This window comes from Xiphophorus maculatus, chromosome 14, assembly GCF_002775205.1.
Source record: "Xiphophorus maculatus strain JP 163 A chromosome 14, X_maculatus-5.0-male, whole genome shotgun sequence".
Classification (NCBI taxonomy): domain Eukaryota; kingdom Metazoa; phylum Chordata; class Actinopteri; order Cyprinodontiformes; family Poeciliidae; genus Xiphophorus; species Xiphophorus maculatus.
The window spans coordinates 12,379,755-12,399,141 of NC_036456.1; the positions used below are offsets into that span (position 1 = coordinate 12,379,755).

Below are 19,387 nucleotides of genomic sequence, written 5' to 3' on the forward strand. Positions count from 1 at the left end.
AGGCAGGAACTTTATAGCAGCTGTAGTTGCTACCATATGGATGCAAAAGTTTAAATAGGCTGTGTTATAGAAATAGTTATCAAAATCATATCACCTCCATTGATGCTGATTTAGTAAATACCAGTACTCTAAAATAAACATTTTGTGTTTATGAGTGTTATCTGACAGCAGAAACACTTAAGGACCCCAAAACCTAAAAGATCTTCATTTAAGTCAGACATATTTAGCAACAAAGCCAGATGTTTTTCATTTAGCTTCCCATGGTTTGCCATAGAAAGTTGAACCACACAATTAAATTAAGAGTAAAGAATTTAATTGTTATTGAAAACATGACAAAATAACAGTGGACCCCGGCATTCGCATGGTTTAGGGACCACAATAGCCTGTGATTAGCAAAAATCCACAAATATTTGAGGCTCCCCCTAAAAATTCTCATAACTGCCTATTTTAATACTTCAAACACCATGTAAACACGGTGTCATGATGTAAATCTTAGCTTTTCAGCATACACACCCATTTTAAACAATTAGACTCTTAAATCTGTGGGTTGAGCCTGGTCATTGGCTATTTTGGTTCCAGTGTTACTGGAAAGGTCTGTAAAGACATGGAAGGTTGAGTTTAGAGTGGAGAGGATTGATTAGTCTTAAGAGTATTGACCTCATTCGTGAGAGGGTACATTAAAGGTACTTTAGAGCAGAAATTATGAGTCAAGCCTTCTTGTTCAACATCAGAGCAATTACTTCACGATTGCTCTGCAGAAAGAATGGTCAAATATTCTTCTTGTTAAGGCAAACCAAAAATATACTCTTTAACTAAACTCTATGTAGGGTTTAGTTTTTTTTTTATTTGTTGGTCTATTTGAAAGTAGGTACCCTGAGCGAGTTTTCTAAATGCAGGCACTAACAAGAGTCCTGCTTATAGCTGGCTGTGCAGTGAAGTGGTTTTTATACATACAATCATGGCCATACGTTTGGCAGTGACACAAATGTTGGGGTTTGCAGCATTTTAAGTTCAAACTCTTGAGGAGAAAACAATTTTATACAGTAAGTTTTGACTTACTGTGTTGTCCATTTTTATTCATAACTCCTGTTATTTGTTTTTGCATGTTAGATCCGAACTTGTAATGTCAGATTTAGGTTCTCACATTTAGAGCCGTTTCCTAGCCAAAGAAATCAGCATTTCAATCTTCTGACCTTTTAGACTCTTTGTTTTCACTTTTGTCTTGTGATAGTGCTCCAACATGCAGAGAAATACATTGGTCATTACCAAACTGTTTTGTGGTTTGTTAAAGAGATTTCTGTTGGAGGATGTTTTGATCTTGGGTAGAGATGTGGGTTAGCCCACACATGGATTGGATGAGGGTCCTTCAATGTTGGCACATTGCACTTATCGCAGTTCTCACTTCATTTGTTCTCTGGGCAGGATGGATGAAAACATTCTGGTCTAGCAATTCTGGACAATTGTGGCTATCCTCCGACAGAACCTCCTAATGTGAAGTCTTGATAGTTCAGAAAAAAAATTACTGAAGGTGTGCAAGGCCATTTTGAAAGAAGACATCAAGGGTCACCTTTGTCCCTCTCCTTCAAGTAACAAAATTGATCATCAGGTTCAAACAAGATTGTTTCACATCTTCACCTGTACTTACAATGCAACTAAAGTAAATTAGGCTACTGCAGCATCTGACTGAGATAGGGTCACTGAGGTCTCATGTCCAGGTGGGAGAATATTTTGGGGGATCCTAAGACGATCTTGGATCACGGGGGCTCAAGGGGTTCTGGGTCTGCCCCACAGTTTTCTTCCAGTGTAGATCATAAAACTTCCAAAGGGAAGATTCCAGGAAGCTTCTCCAAAAGATGCCTGCATCTTCTCAGTACACTCATTTTCATGCAAAGGAGCAGGAGCTCCACTCTGACATGCCCCCAGGTAACCAAGTTCCCAACCCTATCTCCAATGGCCAGCCCAGACATCCAACAAAAGAAGTTAATTTGTGCCACTTGACTTGCAAAACACATTTGCAAGCCACACAAGTAAATGGCTTACTTGTGTAATGCTTTGTCATGTCCACTTCACACTACATTCAGTCATTCACACACTGATGGTGACAAGCTACTGGAGTCGAGGCTGCCATGCGCCGGGATCACCTGACTACCACATGTGTGGCGTGTGCAACTGGGGATGAGAACCTGCAACATTGTCGATTATGGGATGAACTGTCATCACTGTTGTCCCAGGATCAATGACACATCCTCGTTGTTTTACATTACTACAACTAGAGACATGACAAAAAGCAGGCACGCTGCATAGATATCTGTAATTTGGATAAAATATGGGGGATGCTTGCTGTAGCAGGGACTCTGTCCATTTATATTTACCCTCTCTCCTTCATCAAACAACCTCCACTCAGCTTTCCTTTCATCATTGCCACCTCTTCCCTCCCTTTCCTAACCTCAGACTCTCTCCACGCCTATGCCTGACTTATCCCTCCTTCCTCCGTCCTCCTCCTCTGCCTTCTTTCCTACTCTTTGAGGACAGCAGGATGGAGGACAGGGCATCGACTGTGTGTCTTCTTGTCCTGTCTTTGGCTTTAGGGTGGACTGAAGGGCAGAGCCAGACAAACGATACAGACTCAAGGTAAGAGTTCATATCTGTTGATACCATCCTCCTTTTTGTAGCTTGTTTTTTTTCCCCCAAAATGTTCACAAGTGTGCACAAGTGGCAAGTCATTTTCAAGATCAGGACTGGGAGTCTGGCCCGATTCCTTTATTGGGATCAGTGGGAGTGCAGTGGAAATGGAAGTGTTTAGTGTTGGGAGCATGTAACTGACATCCTGTAAACTTGCACAAAAGAAAATGACACATGTTGAAAATTATGTAGTAATTAAACTGGGCACATTCACAGATGCCTCTGGATCTGGTGGCTGCAACACGTTAGCAGAGTTCTTCATCTCTGGAGCTTAGTTTTATGTCGTTGTTTTTTAGAGCTCCAGTGAAACCTGGACTTCCACAAGCACACAGGGTGTAAATTGAACATGAGTAACAAACAAATACCTGTGGGCTGCTGAGCTCCAGAGGGTCTGAAGGGAGGGACTTTAACCACTGGGATAGTACAGCCCACTGTGGTCAAACAGCACCACAGTGGACTCACAACACATTATAAAACAAGAGTGAAAATAGCAGAAATTTCTCAATCTTAACAAATATATATAGCAATAGATTTTACAAGATGACAAACTGCTGGAGAAGTGGATGACTCCATCTGCGCACAGTGGGTGCAGCAAAATTAAAAGCTGGAGCTGGTCGAACTTTTGATGTGTGTTTATCTGAGTGTGGAGTGGTGGGTGTCACCAGGCTCCATGTGTGAGGAGTCTGTTGCGTCGCAGATTGAAAGTGCCTATTTGCTGCAGAGAAGTGTGTCTCCTGTCAACTTTTTTTGTGGTGCAGTCTCCACACAGCACACATACAGTATACGTACGGTAAGGCTGCTGGCCTGGTTTGACCACGCGTCAAGTGAAAACACACCACTTCCACCTCCCTCTAGCCTCGAAGAACACAGGCTGCCACTGTTACATACACCAGGCGTATTTAGTGATGTGTGCATTCAAAATTTTGCCTCCAAACTTTTCAGTACAGCTGATCAGGGAAGATGCATTTCATGGAGTCCACTGTGAAATTTCTCTTTTTTTCAGGACTATGTTCCCCTGCGGAGGTCACCTGGTCACTGACTCTGGCATAGTGGCCAGTGAAGGGTTCCCCAGTTTCTACAAACCCAATAGTAAATGCACCTGGTACATCACTGTGAGTGAATTGCTTTTAATGTTTCTATGTCAAATTTCTTATTATGCTTGATGCTCTGTTTCTCATCAAGGATATATTCAAAATTCTTTGAAAAGGTATTTAATGTAAGCAGAGTAGGAGTGACCATTTTCTGTCCTTGAAGACTAGTTGCTGATTGGAGTAATCTTCAAGCCCCTAAAATCTCTAACACCACACCATTCTGAAGACTCAAGAAAATAATGGACACTGGAGACATAAAGAAGAAAGATGTCTAAAGATTGTTGAAAAGTCAAAGTTCTAAAGTCTTGGGGAGATGTCAGGTCTCTGAGGACTCCAGGAGGTGTAGGGATGCTAAAGATTCAATAGCAGATGCTGAAGATGTTGACGACTCTGAAAGCGAAGACTGGGAGTGGAGGAGGACACAGTGGAGGGACATCTCTGATCTCTTCTGGGGTTATACGGAGTTGCAAGGGGTTTAGAGGCGACCAAGACGGCTGCTCTGATAGTAATCTTTGAAGAGGATGGATGTAAACTCTTTTTGGATGACATAAAATAAGAAGTTGTGACAATGATGGTGATGTACAGTAGATGATGACTGAGGACAAGGATGCTCTGGAGATAGAGAGACAAAGACCCTGCAGGTAAAGTGAAGACTCAGCATGCAATAATGTAGTTGAGGATGTTTCAGGTGACAGGACAGATAAAGATCCTCCAGGTGATGGTGCAGATGGAAGTGATGCTGTTCCCTCACATTCAAACTTTGACGGGCTTTATTTCAATATCTTAGGTCTTCTTGATAGTAGCATATTGTAACTAATAACCAAACAGGCTTGATAACATTTCTGATACATCATAACAGTGAAGAATACCTCTGGGAACGATTGGACATTGTTTCCTCTTTCTCATGTGCTTCCAGTACTCTCAGGGATATTTAACTTGTTTGGACCTGCAGTCTGTCCCGGGTGTGGACACCCACTGCAACCAGAATTTCTCCAACACCCTCAATATGTTATTGGCTCATGGAACCAGAAACGGCTGTCAGTCATTGCGGTCTTAATGTTGCACATCCTGGTATTTTGTATTCCATAACAAAAATGTGTGTTTTCCTACCACTTAAAACCAGCATGAAGTATGATGTCAAATATATAAATGTACTCGAGCATGTAATAAAACTCTTATTTTCGACCTCTCCTAACACACCAGGTCCCAGAGAGTCATGTGGTCATGCTGTCTTTCCGCCTCTTCGACATGGAAGCTGACCCCACCTGTCGCTACGACTACCTGGATGTCTACAACGGTCACACGCGCCTGGTGCAAAAGCTGGGCCGTTTCTGTGGGACATTCAGGCCAGGCGCACTCCTCTCCACCTCCAACACCATGATGCTGGAGATGGTGTCTGACGACGCCACTGGAGGGAGAGGATTTCTCGCTTCCTTCAATGCAGGGAAGCCACATATGGAAGGTTTGGGCGTCTTAGTTTTCAACTGCTCAACTTTAACAGTTGGAAATTTTTGCCGTTTTATTTGTAATGTGCAAAATTATAATTTGTCTAAAATGTCATCATCTTGAAGGAGCAAAGCCACCACCCCATCAAATCACAATGTGTGCATGCATTTAGCTTGGACTAGAGCATTTCCTGTTTTGACTTCACAGAGGACCAGTTCTGTGGAGGCCGTCTCACCAAACCACAGGGTTCTGTGAAGACGCCCAACTGGCCCAACTCGAATTACCCAGCAGGTATCAGCTGCTCCTGGCACATCACCGTCGAGCCGAGCAATGTAAGCTGACCATTATACACTAACTAATTATGGTAATGTAACTAACTTGCCTCTTAACTTTGAAGGATTTTTCTTTTTTTTTTACCTTGTTTACAAATGGCAGTGCCCCCTGGTGTTCTCTGTGTTATCCAGCAGAAAAGCAATTTTAAAAAATGGACAGATCGAGTCATCTTTGAACGATCAAATGTCCTCATGAACCCCATCGAGACCACAAGGTGGTCATGTTTGCTGTTGATTGGGTGAAACTTAAATCAAGATGAATAAAAATAGTGGAGTTTTGTTTCATTGGGACAACTTCTCCAAAATTATGCAGGTGTTTAATTTTATGTTTTAATCCAACAATCCTTTGAAGGCGTTTTGAAACACTTGATGTTTCAATTTGTTTAAAGTGGTTTTTATGACTCTTCAGTTACATTGTGCTCTTCCTTGACAGTCCCTAAGATAAAGAAAATATTTTTAAAGCAAAGAGAAGACCAAGAATTCGAAGGTTGCCAGTATATTTTCTTTCTGTCACTGAAAAAACATCTATGATTTAACTATGCCTTTATAAGACTTGTTGATGACAGTGAGTACAGGGAATCTGCTGCAGTTCTATGGTGCAATGAACTAATGTTACAAGTATGTGTTTACAATTATAAAGTAGAATAACTGATTTGTTGTGGGTAACAAATCATGAGTGTAATTTTCTACAGTTAGGTTTGCTGACTCAGATACAAAAATTGGTCATAATTGCAATAAACTCTCCTGTAGAGTGTTGATACATTTTCCCCTCAACTGTACAGTCAATGTGGCAGTATTTCTGAAGCTTTCCTTCATTTTAAACACTACAGGGAACCCAATTAAGCTCATCTTGTTAGCAACAAGTGTGCAGAAAATGGCTCACTGTTAAAATAAAAGAAAATAACATCCACTAGAGTGATATCATGACAGATGTTAAAGAAATTGTAGACAGCCATATCATGCTAGGTGGTCCTGCCAGCTAACTCACAAAAATCCACAGAGATATTAAAGTCTTGAATTGAAATTTGTTTTAAATAAGACCTTGTAAAAGGATTAATGCCCCTTGAACGTTATGGTGATCTTAAAGTAGGGTTACGTTATTAAATAATGTTCCAAGCAGAACTTTTGTTTGCAACATGGCAAAAGCGTTGTATGGAAACACAACAAACATTTGGAAAAAAAAAAAAAGCTCTGCTCTGAGACTAAAATGAGGGATTTTGTTCCATATACTAACTGATAGGTTTTGGAGGTCCTTAAACACACCATCTCCACTGTCAGATATGGGTTGCCAGCGTCATGCTTCTCTTGAGTGGGCACAGGAAAGCTGGTGAGAGTTAATCAGACATGGAGCTAAATGGACAAAAGGCAGGCCTATTGTGGAATATAACCTAAGGCTGAATGTCCCAGTCAAAGTCCTAAATCAATTTGAAAATCAGTGGTAAGACTTGAAACTGTGTGTTCACAGATGCTCTACCTCTAATCTGACTGAGCTTGAGTTGTTTTGCATAGAAGAATGGACAAAATGTACTTTTCTGTGGATGTTTCTACTTCAAATATGTACACTGCTGCTACAGAGTTCAGTGACACAGATCCACTGTAAAATGTCTAAGACCAGGGTGCTCAAGTCCAGTCCTCGAGAGCTACCATCCTGCAACTTTCAGATGCTTCCCTGGTCCAACAGACCTGAGGCAAATGAATGGCTCGTTAGCAGGTCTGTTCAGAGCTGATCCTGATCCGTTGGAGTACGGACGCATCTAAACGTTGCAGGACGGTAGCTCTCGAGGGCTGGACTTGAGCACCCCTGGTCTAAGACCTAATGCACCTAAAAGGTTCATTTTAAGCATTGAAATTGTTCAGTGACAATTTTTTAATCTCATGCAGCAACTTAAATGTTAGTTGGACTTTACATGCAGCTGGATATGCTGTGCGAAGTGGGCTGTTGTTGCAAGAGAAAGTTTAAAGAAATGAGTAAACTGGCCCATCAATCGGAAACATACAGTAGTTACTAATTGACATTGACTAACATGGATGTGTTTGTGAAACATGGGAATGAGAAAAGTGTGACAGTGGCTCTGGTAATGAAGGTTAAATGAAAGAGTTCATTGAGTTCCTGCAGGTGTGTTCATGCGAGCCAAGAGATTGACCTAAAGGAAATGGGGGAGGGGGTAACCAAGGGCGACAGAAAGAGCTAAAAGCCCCTCTGTATTTCCCTTCTCCTCCAAGTCCACCTCTCTGTGGCTGTACTGTACTCATTTCATGAAAACCAGGAAGGAATAAACATTCCTGAGTCATTCCCTGTCATAAAGTTTGGGAAGTTTTAGTTTGTGTTGCCATCTGTCTTCCAGGTGATTGAAGTGAAGTTTGAGAAGCTGGACTTGGAGTCTGATTTGTACTGTCGCTACGACTATGTGGCATTGTTTAATGGAGGAGAGACCGATGACTCGAGGAGGATTGGGAAATTCTGCGGAGATAGAGCGCCGGCGTGAGAATTTTGCTAAGAAATTACTTTTAAAATTAACAAATTTCAACTAATGCATTTTTGAGGTTTCAATGACATTTTCTCAACCTTTATGTAGAACTATAGTGACAAATGGCAACGAGCTCCTTGTCCAGTTTGTGTCGGATCTCAGTGTGACCTCAGATGGGTTCATGGCACATTACTCCAGTGTGCCCCCTGAGTCCCGCACACCCACAGCTGGAGGTGACTTCATCTACAGACTTCAGCCAACTTCCAGGCCGCAGAAACCAACCTCAAAGCCAAGGAAACCCGCCAAACAAACACCTAAACTGACCACCAAACCCGCTTTAAGATCAACTCCTAAACCATCTGTAAAGCCAAAACCTAAACCAACGAAAAAGCCTTTGATAAAACCAATTAAACCCATTTTGAAACCTTCTCTCAAAACAACACCAAGACCAACGACTAGACCTGTCCAACCAACTACTAAACCTGTCCAACCAACTACTAAACCTATCATACCAACATCTAAACCAACTACAAAACCACCTGTTAAACCACGACCTGGCATCCGTCTTAAACCAACACCCAAACCCCCCAAAAAACCGTTTTCAAGGACTCCTCTGGTAAAGAAACCCCCATTCCGCAAACCTACTCCCAAGCCTGCAGTCAAGTCAACTTCTAAACCAAAACCAGTGAAACCTACACCTAAGTTGCCCGTAAGAAAACCCACAGCTAAACCTGGGGATAAAAATTCACTTAAAACCAAAATAGTTAAGCCAACACTCAAGCCTAGAATCCTGGCCAAACCCTCACGGAAACCTTGGGTGAAACCTAAGCCCACCATGAAACCTCGAGTCAAACCTATGAAGCCAACCCCAAAGATTGGATTGAAACCAACAGTGAAGCCAAAGATAAAGCCCAAAACAACAACAGCTAAACCAGAACTGAGCAGGACTGTGACCAAAAAGCCTGCTGTCAATATGACAGGTGAGTGAAATGGAGCTGTACTTTGTACCTGTATCAGTAAGAATGCTACTTGATGTATTTCTTGTTTGAATGTGTGTTTGTGTGAACATTTCCTGCAGCTTCACCTCTCAACCCACTGTGTACTCAACCCTGCGCGAGGATAGGGACTCTCCATTCCAACTTCTGCCCACATGACTTTGGTGAGGAGTAACTCAAGCTCCTTCGTAAAACATCTTTTGTCTACTGGCTTAAATAAACATTAGGACACCCTTTAAATTACCAGGTTCTTCACTAAGACATATTGATGTGTAACCTCTTTTATATCTATGGACATTTTATTTAATTGTACTTTAAAAATTAAACTTGTAAGGCTCATTCAACAAAATCCATCTACAGAAATGTGTTTTCTACCAGGGAAAATAACGAGGACACTCTTCGCTCTTAAAGCTAGTAACATCACCAAGAAAAAAGACCTCTAGGAATCCAGACTGTTCAAAAAAATTACACAAAAGATAGACTTTTTAGAAGCCAACACTAAAGAAATCAGAGATGGTATGGAAGATTTTACTTCATTCTGTACCTCTCAAAAAAAAAAATCTCCTCTGTAAAAAATTGATTATAGGTTATAAGTTACCATTTTATAACCTAGAAATGGAAATAAACATCCTAATTCAGAAAGGTTATTGCTTAGCAACCACATCTGTCTACTTTAAAGTCTTAGCCATTTTTATTTTTCCTCTAACACTTTGTTCACCCGTCCAGTGATTACAGGGAAGGTGACTTCTCTGAGTCCTGATCCAAGTGGCTCGGCAACTTTGGAAGTGTTTCTGATCAAAGCCTATAAGGCAGGGAGCCTCAAGATCAACAAATCAGGACCCATCAAGTCAATCACGCTGAACTCCGCCTGCAAGAAATGCCCGGGGATTATCAAAGGTACAACACAGAGCTATGCATTCACCATCTTTTCTTTGTATCTGTATTTCATACGACATAAGAGGAGCTGTTGTTTGGTTAAAAAGTGGCGAGCATTGTTAGATGTTTTTGCTAAATGGCGATGATTTAGTCTTTTTACAGCATCTTGTGTCCCAAAACCACATTAAACCAAGGTTTGCTTTTAAGTCTCAAATATCATTAAGTTAAAGTGTTTACCTGATAATAGTCAATAAAGTGAGAAAAATAGTGAATCAATTTATTGACATGTTTTCAGTATAGGGCCAGAAAAGAATTATTCAGGAAGTTCAATGAGTTTCTGACAAGTCATTAGTTGAAGTCTCTGGTAAGATGTGTGTCCTATTTATTCAAACTGAGGTTGTTCAGCAAAGTAAGATATTTAATCTTAATGCCTACTCCAACAAACCCCAGTTCAATAATCTAAACTTTCCTTGTAAAATCTTTTAAATGTAAAAAAAAAAGAAAAAAAAGCATTGGGATTGCTGCATTGTTCGGGGTATTTCCCAGGTCTTCATAAAGGCTGGAATAATGTCAGTCTTTACAGACTTTTTCAAGTTTTACAGAAGCAAGTGTAAACGAGATTTGAATATAAAAAATATGCAATTTTGGACTAAATAAATGCTAAAGGGTGTCAAAACAGAGTAAGAAAATGGGAATCATGTCAGCAAAGTACACAAATCACAAGTGTGATCATTTGCTTCTTGAATGTTGCCTCCTTCTGTTCCGTGTACCTTTAAATCAGCAAGACATCATAAAAAGAAAGAGAACAAAAATAAATTCTTGAGCCGTTTCTAAAATATACGGTCCATAATTTAGCCAACTACGCCCTATGTTTTGGTGTAAAAAGCCCAGAAATTTCGTCACAGTTGCAAATTTTTTTGTCTTGGTTTTTTTCTGCCCTTCAGGTCGGAACTACGTGCTGATGGGGACGGTTGACGCCCAGGGCAACGGCCAGCTGAGCCCGTCCAACTTCGCTCTGATTTATCAACCTGCGCATGCCAAGTCGCTGGAAATCCTTTCCCGCAAATCGTGCTAATGTCACCGTCTCAGCCACCAGTCAGATCCACAGCAGAGAAATACATCTTGCAAAGATTGGCAGAAGTTTTAATAACATCCTCCAAAGCTTTAACTTATGTCTACTAATGGAAGGCTGTCACGTTTTAAATATTCACCGTTATTTCATCTTGTATTTTGTATGTAAATTATGTATTAATGAAATTAATTAATTTCTATGTTAAGGGATACAAAATAAACAGTTGTTGGGATATTTCAGATGTTTCTGCTGTTGAAGTCTTAACAGATGAAATGAGAAAAATGGCTCATGTTTAATAAAAGTTAGCAGTAGAGTTCATTTTAGAAAGTTTGTGGCATTTACATAGTTTTATTTGGAGTAAATCCTCTTTGCAAAACAAAAGCATTTTTTGATATATAACGGAGAAGAAGGGTTACAATAACAGAGGTTTGTGTGTTTTTTCCCCTTTTTGTTTAAAATAGTTGATCTTTAGTGAACCCGGGATTGTTCCACTCAGATTAAAGGAGACCTGCAGTGTCAACTGTGAGACTTTATATAGATCAAATTTAATCATCTGAATTTACCACAGGTGGAGCCCAATGAAGCTGAAGAAACATCCCGAAGATGATCAGAGGAAACGTCTGCAATTTGAGCTTTTAGAATTTTGAAAATCGTTTAATACAATTTAGAACAAGGCCGTAACGTAAAACATGGAAAAATTGAAGCGCTGTGTTTAGGATGCACTGTATCTCCATAGCAAAGAGTTTCTATTGAATGTTTTTTTTTCCTTCCTCTGACTTCACTCAGTGAAACTGAAACCAGCCGGTCTTCCCTCTATAACAACTTCCACTCTGAAGAGTGTTGTCATCAGAGTGACTTGCTATCACTTATGTCAGATGTGTCAACTCTGTTCATCTTATGTCTCTGTGTACCTTTACCTTACTAATTACGCCTGCAAATGTCAAACATAAAAGCTAAGTAAGCTGTCAAACATAAAAAAACATTATATACCTATTTAACTTCACATTTTAAATGTGCTAGAGAATATATTTGACAATATAGCTGAACAATAAGATTTGACGCTTGTTTCAATATAGATGTCAGCGCAAAATAAATTAGCACAAGCAGTAAACTAAAAGAGATCTTTTATGATTTCCTCTTGGTCCTTGTAAAAACCTTAAGATGTAAACACCCCACCAAACATATCTTTCAGCACCGCAGTCCAAACAAACAGAATACATTCATTCATTGATTCACAGTGGTAGACAAAATACAGCAAAAAGAACAAAGACGCATACAGCCGGTGTAAAAGCGCATGTCGCCCGACAGCAAAGCGTAGAGATTCAACAGCCATAAAAAAACATAAAAGTCACTGAACTGAATATTTATTCTCCTTTTTAAACTTATATTATTATAAGTTGTTTAGCACAGCTGGCACAACAAAATCTAACAGCTCCAGCTCCAGCGTGACTGGAGCTGGAGCTGGGATTGACAAGCATCCCAGCTCCAGTTTTCTCTGCGGTCTCTCTCAGGCCTGCTGGTTGGCGTCGTCGTCGGAGTCGGCCCGACCACACAGGAAGAAGCAGAAGAGGACGCAGCAGCCGGTGAGCACGAACAGAATCGCCAGGATGTAGACCAGCGTGGTGTTCCAGAAGGCGAACAGGTAGAGCGTCTTGTTACAGTAGCGCGACACATCGGTAGCGTTCTTGTTGTACTCGGGCTGATAAATAGAGTAGATCCAAATGTTGCCTGTCAAAAATGGGAAAGAAATGTGAGCATAAAAGTATTGCGATAGTTTTAAACCTCCCATGTGAAGAAGTGTCAAGCTAGCTAGGTTAACCACAGAAAGTCAGCCATGAGTGTCAAGTGGATAAAAAAATAATAATAATCAGTACAAGTCCAGGCGTTTTATGAAAGCCTCAGAGATTTGATAAAGATTTATGATCAAATAGCTTCATGAAAACCATGTTTAATGCTTGTAATCTGAAAGTTTAGCCGGTGCCATTTAATGAAAAAATAAAAAGTAATAATTTGAATATTTGTATGCATTGCACAGAGAGGGAATGAAAAATGCTAAAACCCCTGAAGAACTATTGATCACTGTAAAACTATTGATCACTGTAGAAACTATTGATCACTGTAAAACTATTGATCACTGTAAAACTATTGATCACTGTAAAAACTATTGATCACTGTAAAAACTATTGATCACTATAAAAACGGTGAGCTGCAGCGTTCACAGGACTGACAGACTGAGCCTGTGATTTCAGTCACAAGAAAACATCAGTGGTGGATGGTGCCAGTAAATAAATAAATAAATAAATAAAACATTATAGGGCGGCATCTAGTGGTCAATGTTCATAATTACAAAAGCTTTATTCTACAATGGCAAATTTATGAAATGTCATACATGCAGCTTTGCAGCATTGAGTGCAACCATAATAATTCGGGAGATAAAAACATTTAATTTCAGCAATTCTGTTAGAAAAGTGTATTTATAGCGGTTCTTGACACAGAGTGATGCGTTTCAAATGTTTACGCTATTTATGATGATTATAGAGGCTAGCTAATGAAACGCCCAAAGCCTTCCTTCAAGCTCTATGATCTTGACTTATGAATAAATAATTGCAAATTTTACTTTCATCTGAGGACTCTGGAGCTCTGAGCAACAGGTCAGTCCTTTTAGCTTCTCAGTCAAGATAAAACATTTCTGATGTCGCTTGTGGCTCAGGAGTGGCTTAAACTCTCACAATGTGACCATTGTAGTCAGTCTTTCTAGGACAATAGACCATGATCTTCTTCTGTAGTCTCCGTCTCATTTCCTGTCAGCCTCATGTATTTCATTATGTATGTAGCCTTTCAGAAGATACACAGATAAATGATTTAGACATTTAGTAATTGTAGATATTCATATCTTTGTCTTGTCCCTTAAAGAAGGTGTTGGACAACTGAATGCAGAGAAGGCGACGACATCGCAACAAAGAAAACTGAACCAGTTGGGCTGATGACAAAACTGAAGACTGAAAATCTAAACGGAGCGACTGCTTCAATTTTGAGGAAAACAAACCAACCAAACAAAAAAAGAAACACTGGCCAGACTTCCTGTTTCTAAAGGTCTTCATACATTTTATTTTGGCATTTTACTACTCATTTGTTAAGTTAAAATCTCTGATAATAAGACTCTTTCTTGTAAAAGATGATCATGAATTATGAATTCATGAATTATGAATTACCATCTTTATGTAATGATACACATTATTCAGTGTCTGAAAAGGTTTTCTTTAGGATTTCAAAAACCTATTGAAAAAATAATTCAAATTAAGTTGTTCCAAAACTAAAAGTTAACCTGGGTATCAGTGTGTTAAGGAAGCAAGGAAGGATTTTGCTTAAGAATGTACAAATATAAATTTAAAAAAAAAAAAAACCCAACAACAATTCAACTGTGACATCATATATTTTAAATTTAGTCAATTTAAACTAGTGGAAAACTAAAATGACGACAGGTGGCTGAAATGTGACTTAAACTAATTTAAAATTTGCTGTTACAATAATCACTGAGCAACCAGCTTCTCTGGTGTTAACCAGAGGAGTTGCCAGACGACCAGTAACATTATTTCTGTCCTTTTGGGTTCGGCACACCTCATCTACAAATAAAAGCTGCTCACCCGAAATGAACCAGCAGAAGAGGAACAAGGACACCAGCGAGTTCCAGATGGTGACAACGTGGCCCGCCGTTGTTCGCGGCGTATCTTTGGTGGAGCGTGTGCCGGGGAGGCAAGACAGGAGGCTGAGAACTATGGTGAAGACCCCCGACACGATCAGGTAGATGGGGATCTTCTCCTGGACTGGACACTCGTTGAGGTATACTGCCCCTAGTGGACAAAGGAAAAGCTGTTCTTTTAGGAAGCACGGTGAAGCAACACGACGACACCGACAGGAAGACGCACAACCGCTCACCGACTGCAATGTAGGCAATGGGCATCATGCCGACAATCACCTTTGAGACTGCTGCAAGAAGAACCAAAACGTGGACTGTCAATTTTCAGGTCAGAACAGAAACCATTGAGCTCTCAGGAAAGAGGATCTCACCCAGTACAGCCGGATGGGGGTCTTTGATGGCATTCATTTTCAAGGATGGTGACGCTAACCTGCAGAGGTCAACAAGAAATTGTGACGCTGATGGATATATTCATCCGTTACCAAAACAAACCTGACAACTCAGATAATACAATCCACCTGAACAAGAATAATAATAATAATAAAAAACAACAAAAAAAACCACGCTGACCTTTAAACACCACAGTATGGTCGTTAACAGGTTGTAAAAATTTGTGCATGACTTTGCTACTTTTGTAGGATTTTATAATCAGTGGGACTTTTGTCTATTTGTTGCTCAGGAGAAAAAACTTGGGCAGATGTGCTACACTATGCCAGGATGGCAAGACAACAGCAATGACCTCAGAGAAGGAAATGTTGGAGACTATTAATCAGGTAATGGTTACAGGTTCGTTTCTTGCGACATGTCTGTACAAACACCTCTTCAAAACTGTCAAATAGTGCAGTGGATTGTTGCACATTTCATAAGATGAAATGATGATGCAAGCATGAAATTCCGTACATGTAACCTTCAAGGTCCGCTCTTTTTTTAGAAACCGCTTGTCATGCGGTGTGTTTCAAAGTTCAAGATGGCGATCATTTTTGAAGATGGCTGCAGAGCCCGACTAATGTGGCAAAGCTATCTAATTATCTGACCCCAAAAATGTGATGAAAAAGTTAATTTGTCTAGCTTGAGATATTGCAAAATCGTCCTTAACGGCTGCCATCTTGGATATCATCATAAAGTCTAACATGAAACTACTTTAGACAAAATAAGTTTAAGATCAGTGATCAGCTGATAAAGAAGGCAGGTGAGTAAGGCTGCAACAACTCAGAGATAAGACTGGGGAAGCCCATGCAGGGCTTTAAAAGCAAACAAAGGTGCTGTCGAGGGGTGTGCCACACAGACGGTGATTGACAGCGCTTAGACCCGCCTCCTGGTTCTGACTGGTTGTTTCTAGATGGCACTGATAGCAGGCAAAGGAGCTCTATTTTTTTCCCCATGGATTATCTGTCTCATACTAAAATGTCACAACTTAGTTTGAATAAATGTGTTCTTTTTATATAAAAGTTACACACTGCAGCTTTACACAGAACAATGATCCCAAACTCAGCAGCTAAGTTTACAACAGAATCTGTGGAAAAACAAAGACTCAAGGTACTGCAATTATCCAATCAAAATGAAGACCTGAATCTGATTGACAGAGTTCTTGATGCCAACGTCAAAGAACTGAAATATGGTTATAAAGAGGAGTGGATCAAAGTTCCTCCACAATGCTGTGAGAGATCAATAAACGTAAACAGAGAACAGCTGAGCCGATAGAAACGCATTGATGCAATGTATTGAATTACAGATGCTACACACATTTCTCCATTTCGGCTTCACTTTTGGCAGAGTGGTTTGTACACTTGAGGTTAGATTGGGCTCTTTGCAATTGTGGTAAAGGTAAAATAATTGTTAATGCAACAGATTAAACCCAAGAACTGAATAAAAATACATACGTGTGGATTGTTTCCCTCGTATTATCAAATAATTGCAAATCAGGCAATTTCATAAACATTTTTACTGACAAAAGCTAAACTGCTGGAAGTGATTGCTTGGGTTGATGTGCTCTGCAGAGGATTTAGAATTTTAAAAATGTCCACATTAAACTAAAAACATTTCACAAAGCAATGTTGTTCTTGTACATTTTGGATACCTTCCAAACGATGCATCGAAATCTACTCCATAAATCACATGGGACAGACGGCTAAAAGAAAGGTTACAATTAAAGCAACAGGAGTCTACAATTTAGTTAAGAGCTCATATTTGCAAGAAATGAAGTTGGATACATTACCCACAATGCAAGTCAGACCAACTCCCTTAAATAGCAAAAACAATATTTTTTTTCTGCCCTCACATGAAAACTTTGCAAATAAAAGTTAAAAACAAACAAAAAAATTATTTCAATTGACGTCACAACTTAGGAAACTCTCATTTGGTTCCTGCTACACACAAATAACTTTTCCAACACTATTTAAAAACCTTCAAGTGCAGGTTACGTTTGACCATTATTATTTACTCTCCAAAAATAATAATAATAAAAAAGTTATTTCTCTGGTATCAAGATTACAACCATGGCAGTGCAATAATAGTGTTTAGTCAGACTGCATTCCCATAACCAGTCTGATTGGAAAACGAAGATCATAACACAAGAACAAGCACAGAACAACGGCGAGTGGAGGGAGCGTGGGAGCCCAGATCAGCCTGATCCAATTTATCTGTATCTTTGACAGTAAGCAGCAACATGTGGAAAGAAATCAACTACGTAGAAGGGAATGAAAACTGACATTTGTTCAGTTTCGTGGCTCAGATTTGAACGAGCGCACAGAAATGAGCGCAGAGCTCCTCAAACTTCGGCCTCGCCTCTCACTCTTTGGCACGCTGTGGGAAAGAGTCGGCTGCCAGCCAGAACTCACACCGCCTCCCACGCCCCGAAAACGGCCTCCGTTGTCAGCGTTCAGCCGCGGAAAGTCTCCGGTTAGAGTTACCCCATGAGGAAATCGCGGGAAGGACGTAAACTTACCTGCAGTTCAGTCAGAGTTTTGGTTTCTCCTGGGTCGCCTGTGTGCGGACAGCCGCTCCTTTAAGCGCGGTAGCTGGCGGGAGCGCGCCTGCATGCGCGGCCACGCAGGGCAGCAACTCCTAGCTATGCAAATCGAGAGCTGAGTGAAGCTGACACCCCACCCACCTCAAAAAATTCAGCGAGCTAGTTTGTTTCTTGCTTCACATTAAAATTGAAATGAAATTCTTGGCTATGAAAGAAAAATATTACTAGCCATAACAGTGACCGCATCTTTCTTCGTATAAAAATAGAAAAGATAAAACTTAATATTGCAAATTACTTGTAGTTAAAGCACTGGTTCTTAACATAGGGGTTGATGTCCCACTGTAGACGGTAAATCTCTGCATTTAGGGACTTGACATGAGCACTAGGACTTAAGTGATCTCATGAAATAACTCCAAACTGGATATGTTGATTTATTTCAGTTTATGGCACCAATTCCAACAAACTATAGTAAATAGCTCAAAAGCCAGAAATACTTGAGAGACCCTCTAAAATGTTTATAGCTGCCTATTTTAATATTTCAGGCACCAAATTTACCATAATGTACATTAATGCACACAGTTGAAACTTTCTTTGCACTACACAGCCAATCAGCAATAAGGAAAATGAATGGTGCTCCAGGATTGGCTACTTTTCAAACACCTGCTTCTGTCAAATGGATTTGCCCTTTAGGTTTTTCAACTTAACAAGCTTTGTTTTCCCTTTAATATCCGAGAAGTCCTCTACAAAAGAACCCATAAGTGTATAGACAATTTTTGTGGATAATTTGGACTCCAGTTCCTCTGAAAATAAATGAATTTATGATTATCGCACTGTGAATATTTGAGGGCCCACTTTACATTTGCACAATACAATACAGTCAAACTCAGAGCCAGAATGGAGCAACAGTGGAAAGAGATGAGCACCTTAGATGCAACGGTTATCGCAGAAAAAGACATCAGTCGTAAATCAACAAAAGCAGCGTGTTGTTTGCAACACATGCTTGTATCGAAGAATTAAAGAAGTGAAGTAATGGCGGCAAGACACCTGTGGCTCATAAAACCAGCTGCCTGTTTGACTTTCGAAGATGACTGGGATCTAATCCTGATAAACAAATGCTGCAGAATTAGCATGTCTTATCGAACGTTTGCGGCCAGGCAGAGCTCTATGTTGTCCGGACAGAATGCTTTTGGTAAGTTTTCTGGGCAATATCAGCTGTATTAATACTCTGAATAATCAAATATATCATGGAGTGAGCTTAATTCCTTAAAGTGTGACGCAGGTTATGATGCAAATAAGCAGGGGATGCAGCAGAGGGCACTTTCTCTGATAGCACTGCAGTACTTTAGGTCTGATCAGCACACAGCTGGATAGTCAACTCTACTTGGTACAATACAGTTGCGCTCTATTGCCACATATCTGGTCAGCAGTTTAATCCTACCATGAATTATTGGTTTAAGCAGACAGACAGAAGTTATTAGTCTGTTTACGATGACGGGACTTTTCTGGTAATCCACGTACAATTTGGTCAGAAATTACAGGCCATCTTAAAAATCATTGCAGTCATAGCTTTCTAATGTTTGGACTGTGCAGCAGGGAGAACTCCTGTTGCACGGAGCATTAAGAACATACAATAAAAATTGGGAACATCAAATTTTCAAGAAACATCCATTAAGATTTATTTTAAAAATATGAATATTTGACTTTAAATTAAATAAAAGAAGCACATGGTGTCTTATTATTTATTGTATAAAATGAAGAAA

The 19,387-nt window shown here is 40.0% G+C and overlaps 1 protein-coding gene across 1 annotated transcript; it reads left to right on the plus strand.

Moving 5' to 3' along the window:
* Nucleotides 1-2,509: 2,509 nt before the first annotated feature.
* On the plus strand, nt 2,510-11,201 carry LOC102222622 (procollagen C-endopeptidase enhancer 2-like). Its single transcript, XM_023346813.1, has 9 exons — nt 2,510-2,631; nt 3,686-3,794; nt 4,977-5,235; nt 5,427-5,551; nt 7,897-8,033; nt 8,128-8,999; nt 9,098-9,178; nt 9,741-9,911; nt 10,835-11,201. The coding sequence occupies exons 1-9, from the start codon at nt 2,537-2,539 to the stop codon at nt 10,963-10,965; spliced, it is 1,980 nt and encodes a 659-aa protein (XP_023202581.1). The 5' UTR covers nt 2,510-2,536; the 3' UTR covers nt 10,966-11,201.
* The last annotated feature ends 8,186 nt before the right edge of the window (nt 11,202-19,387 follow it).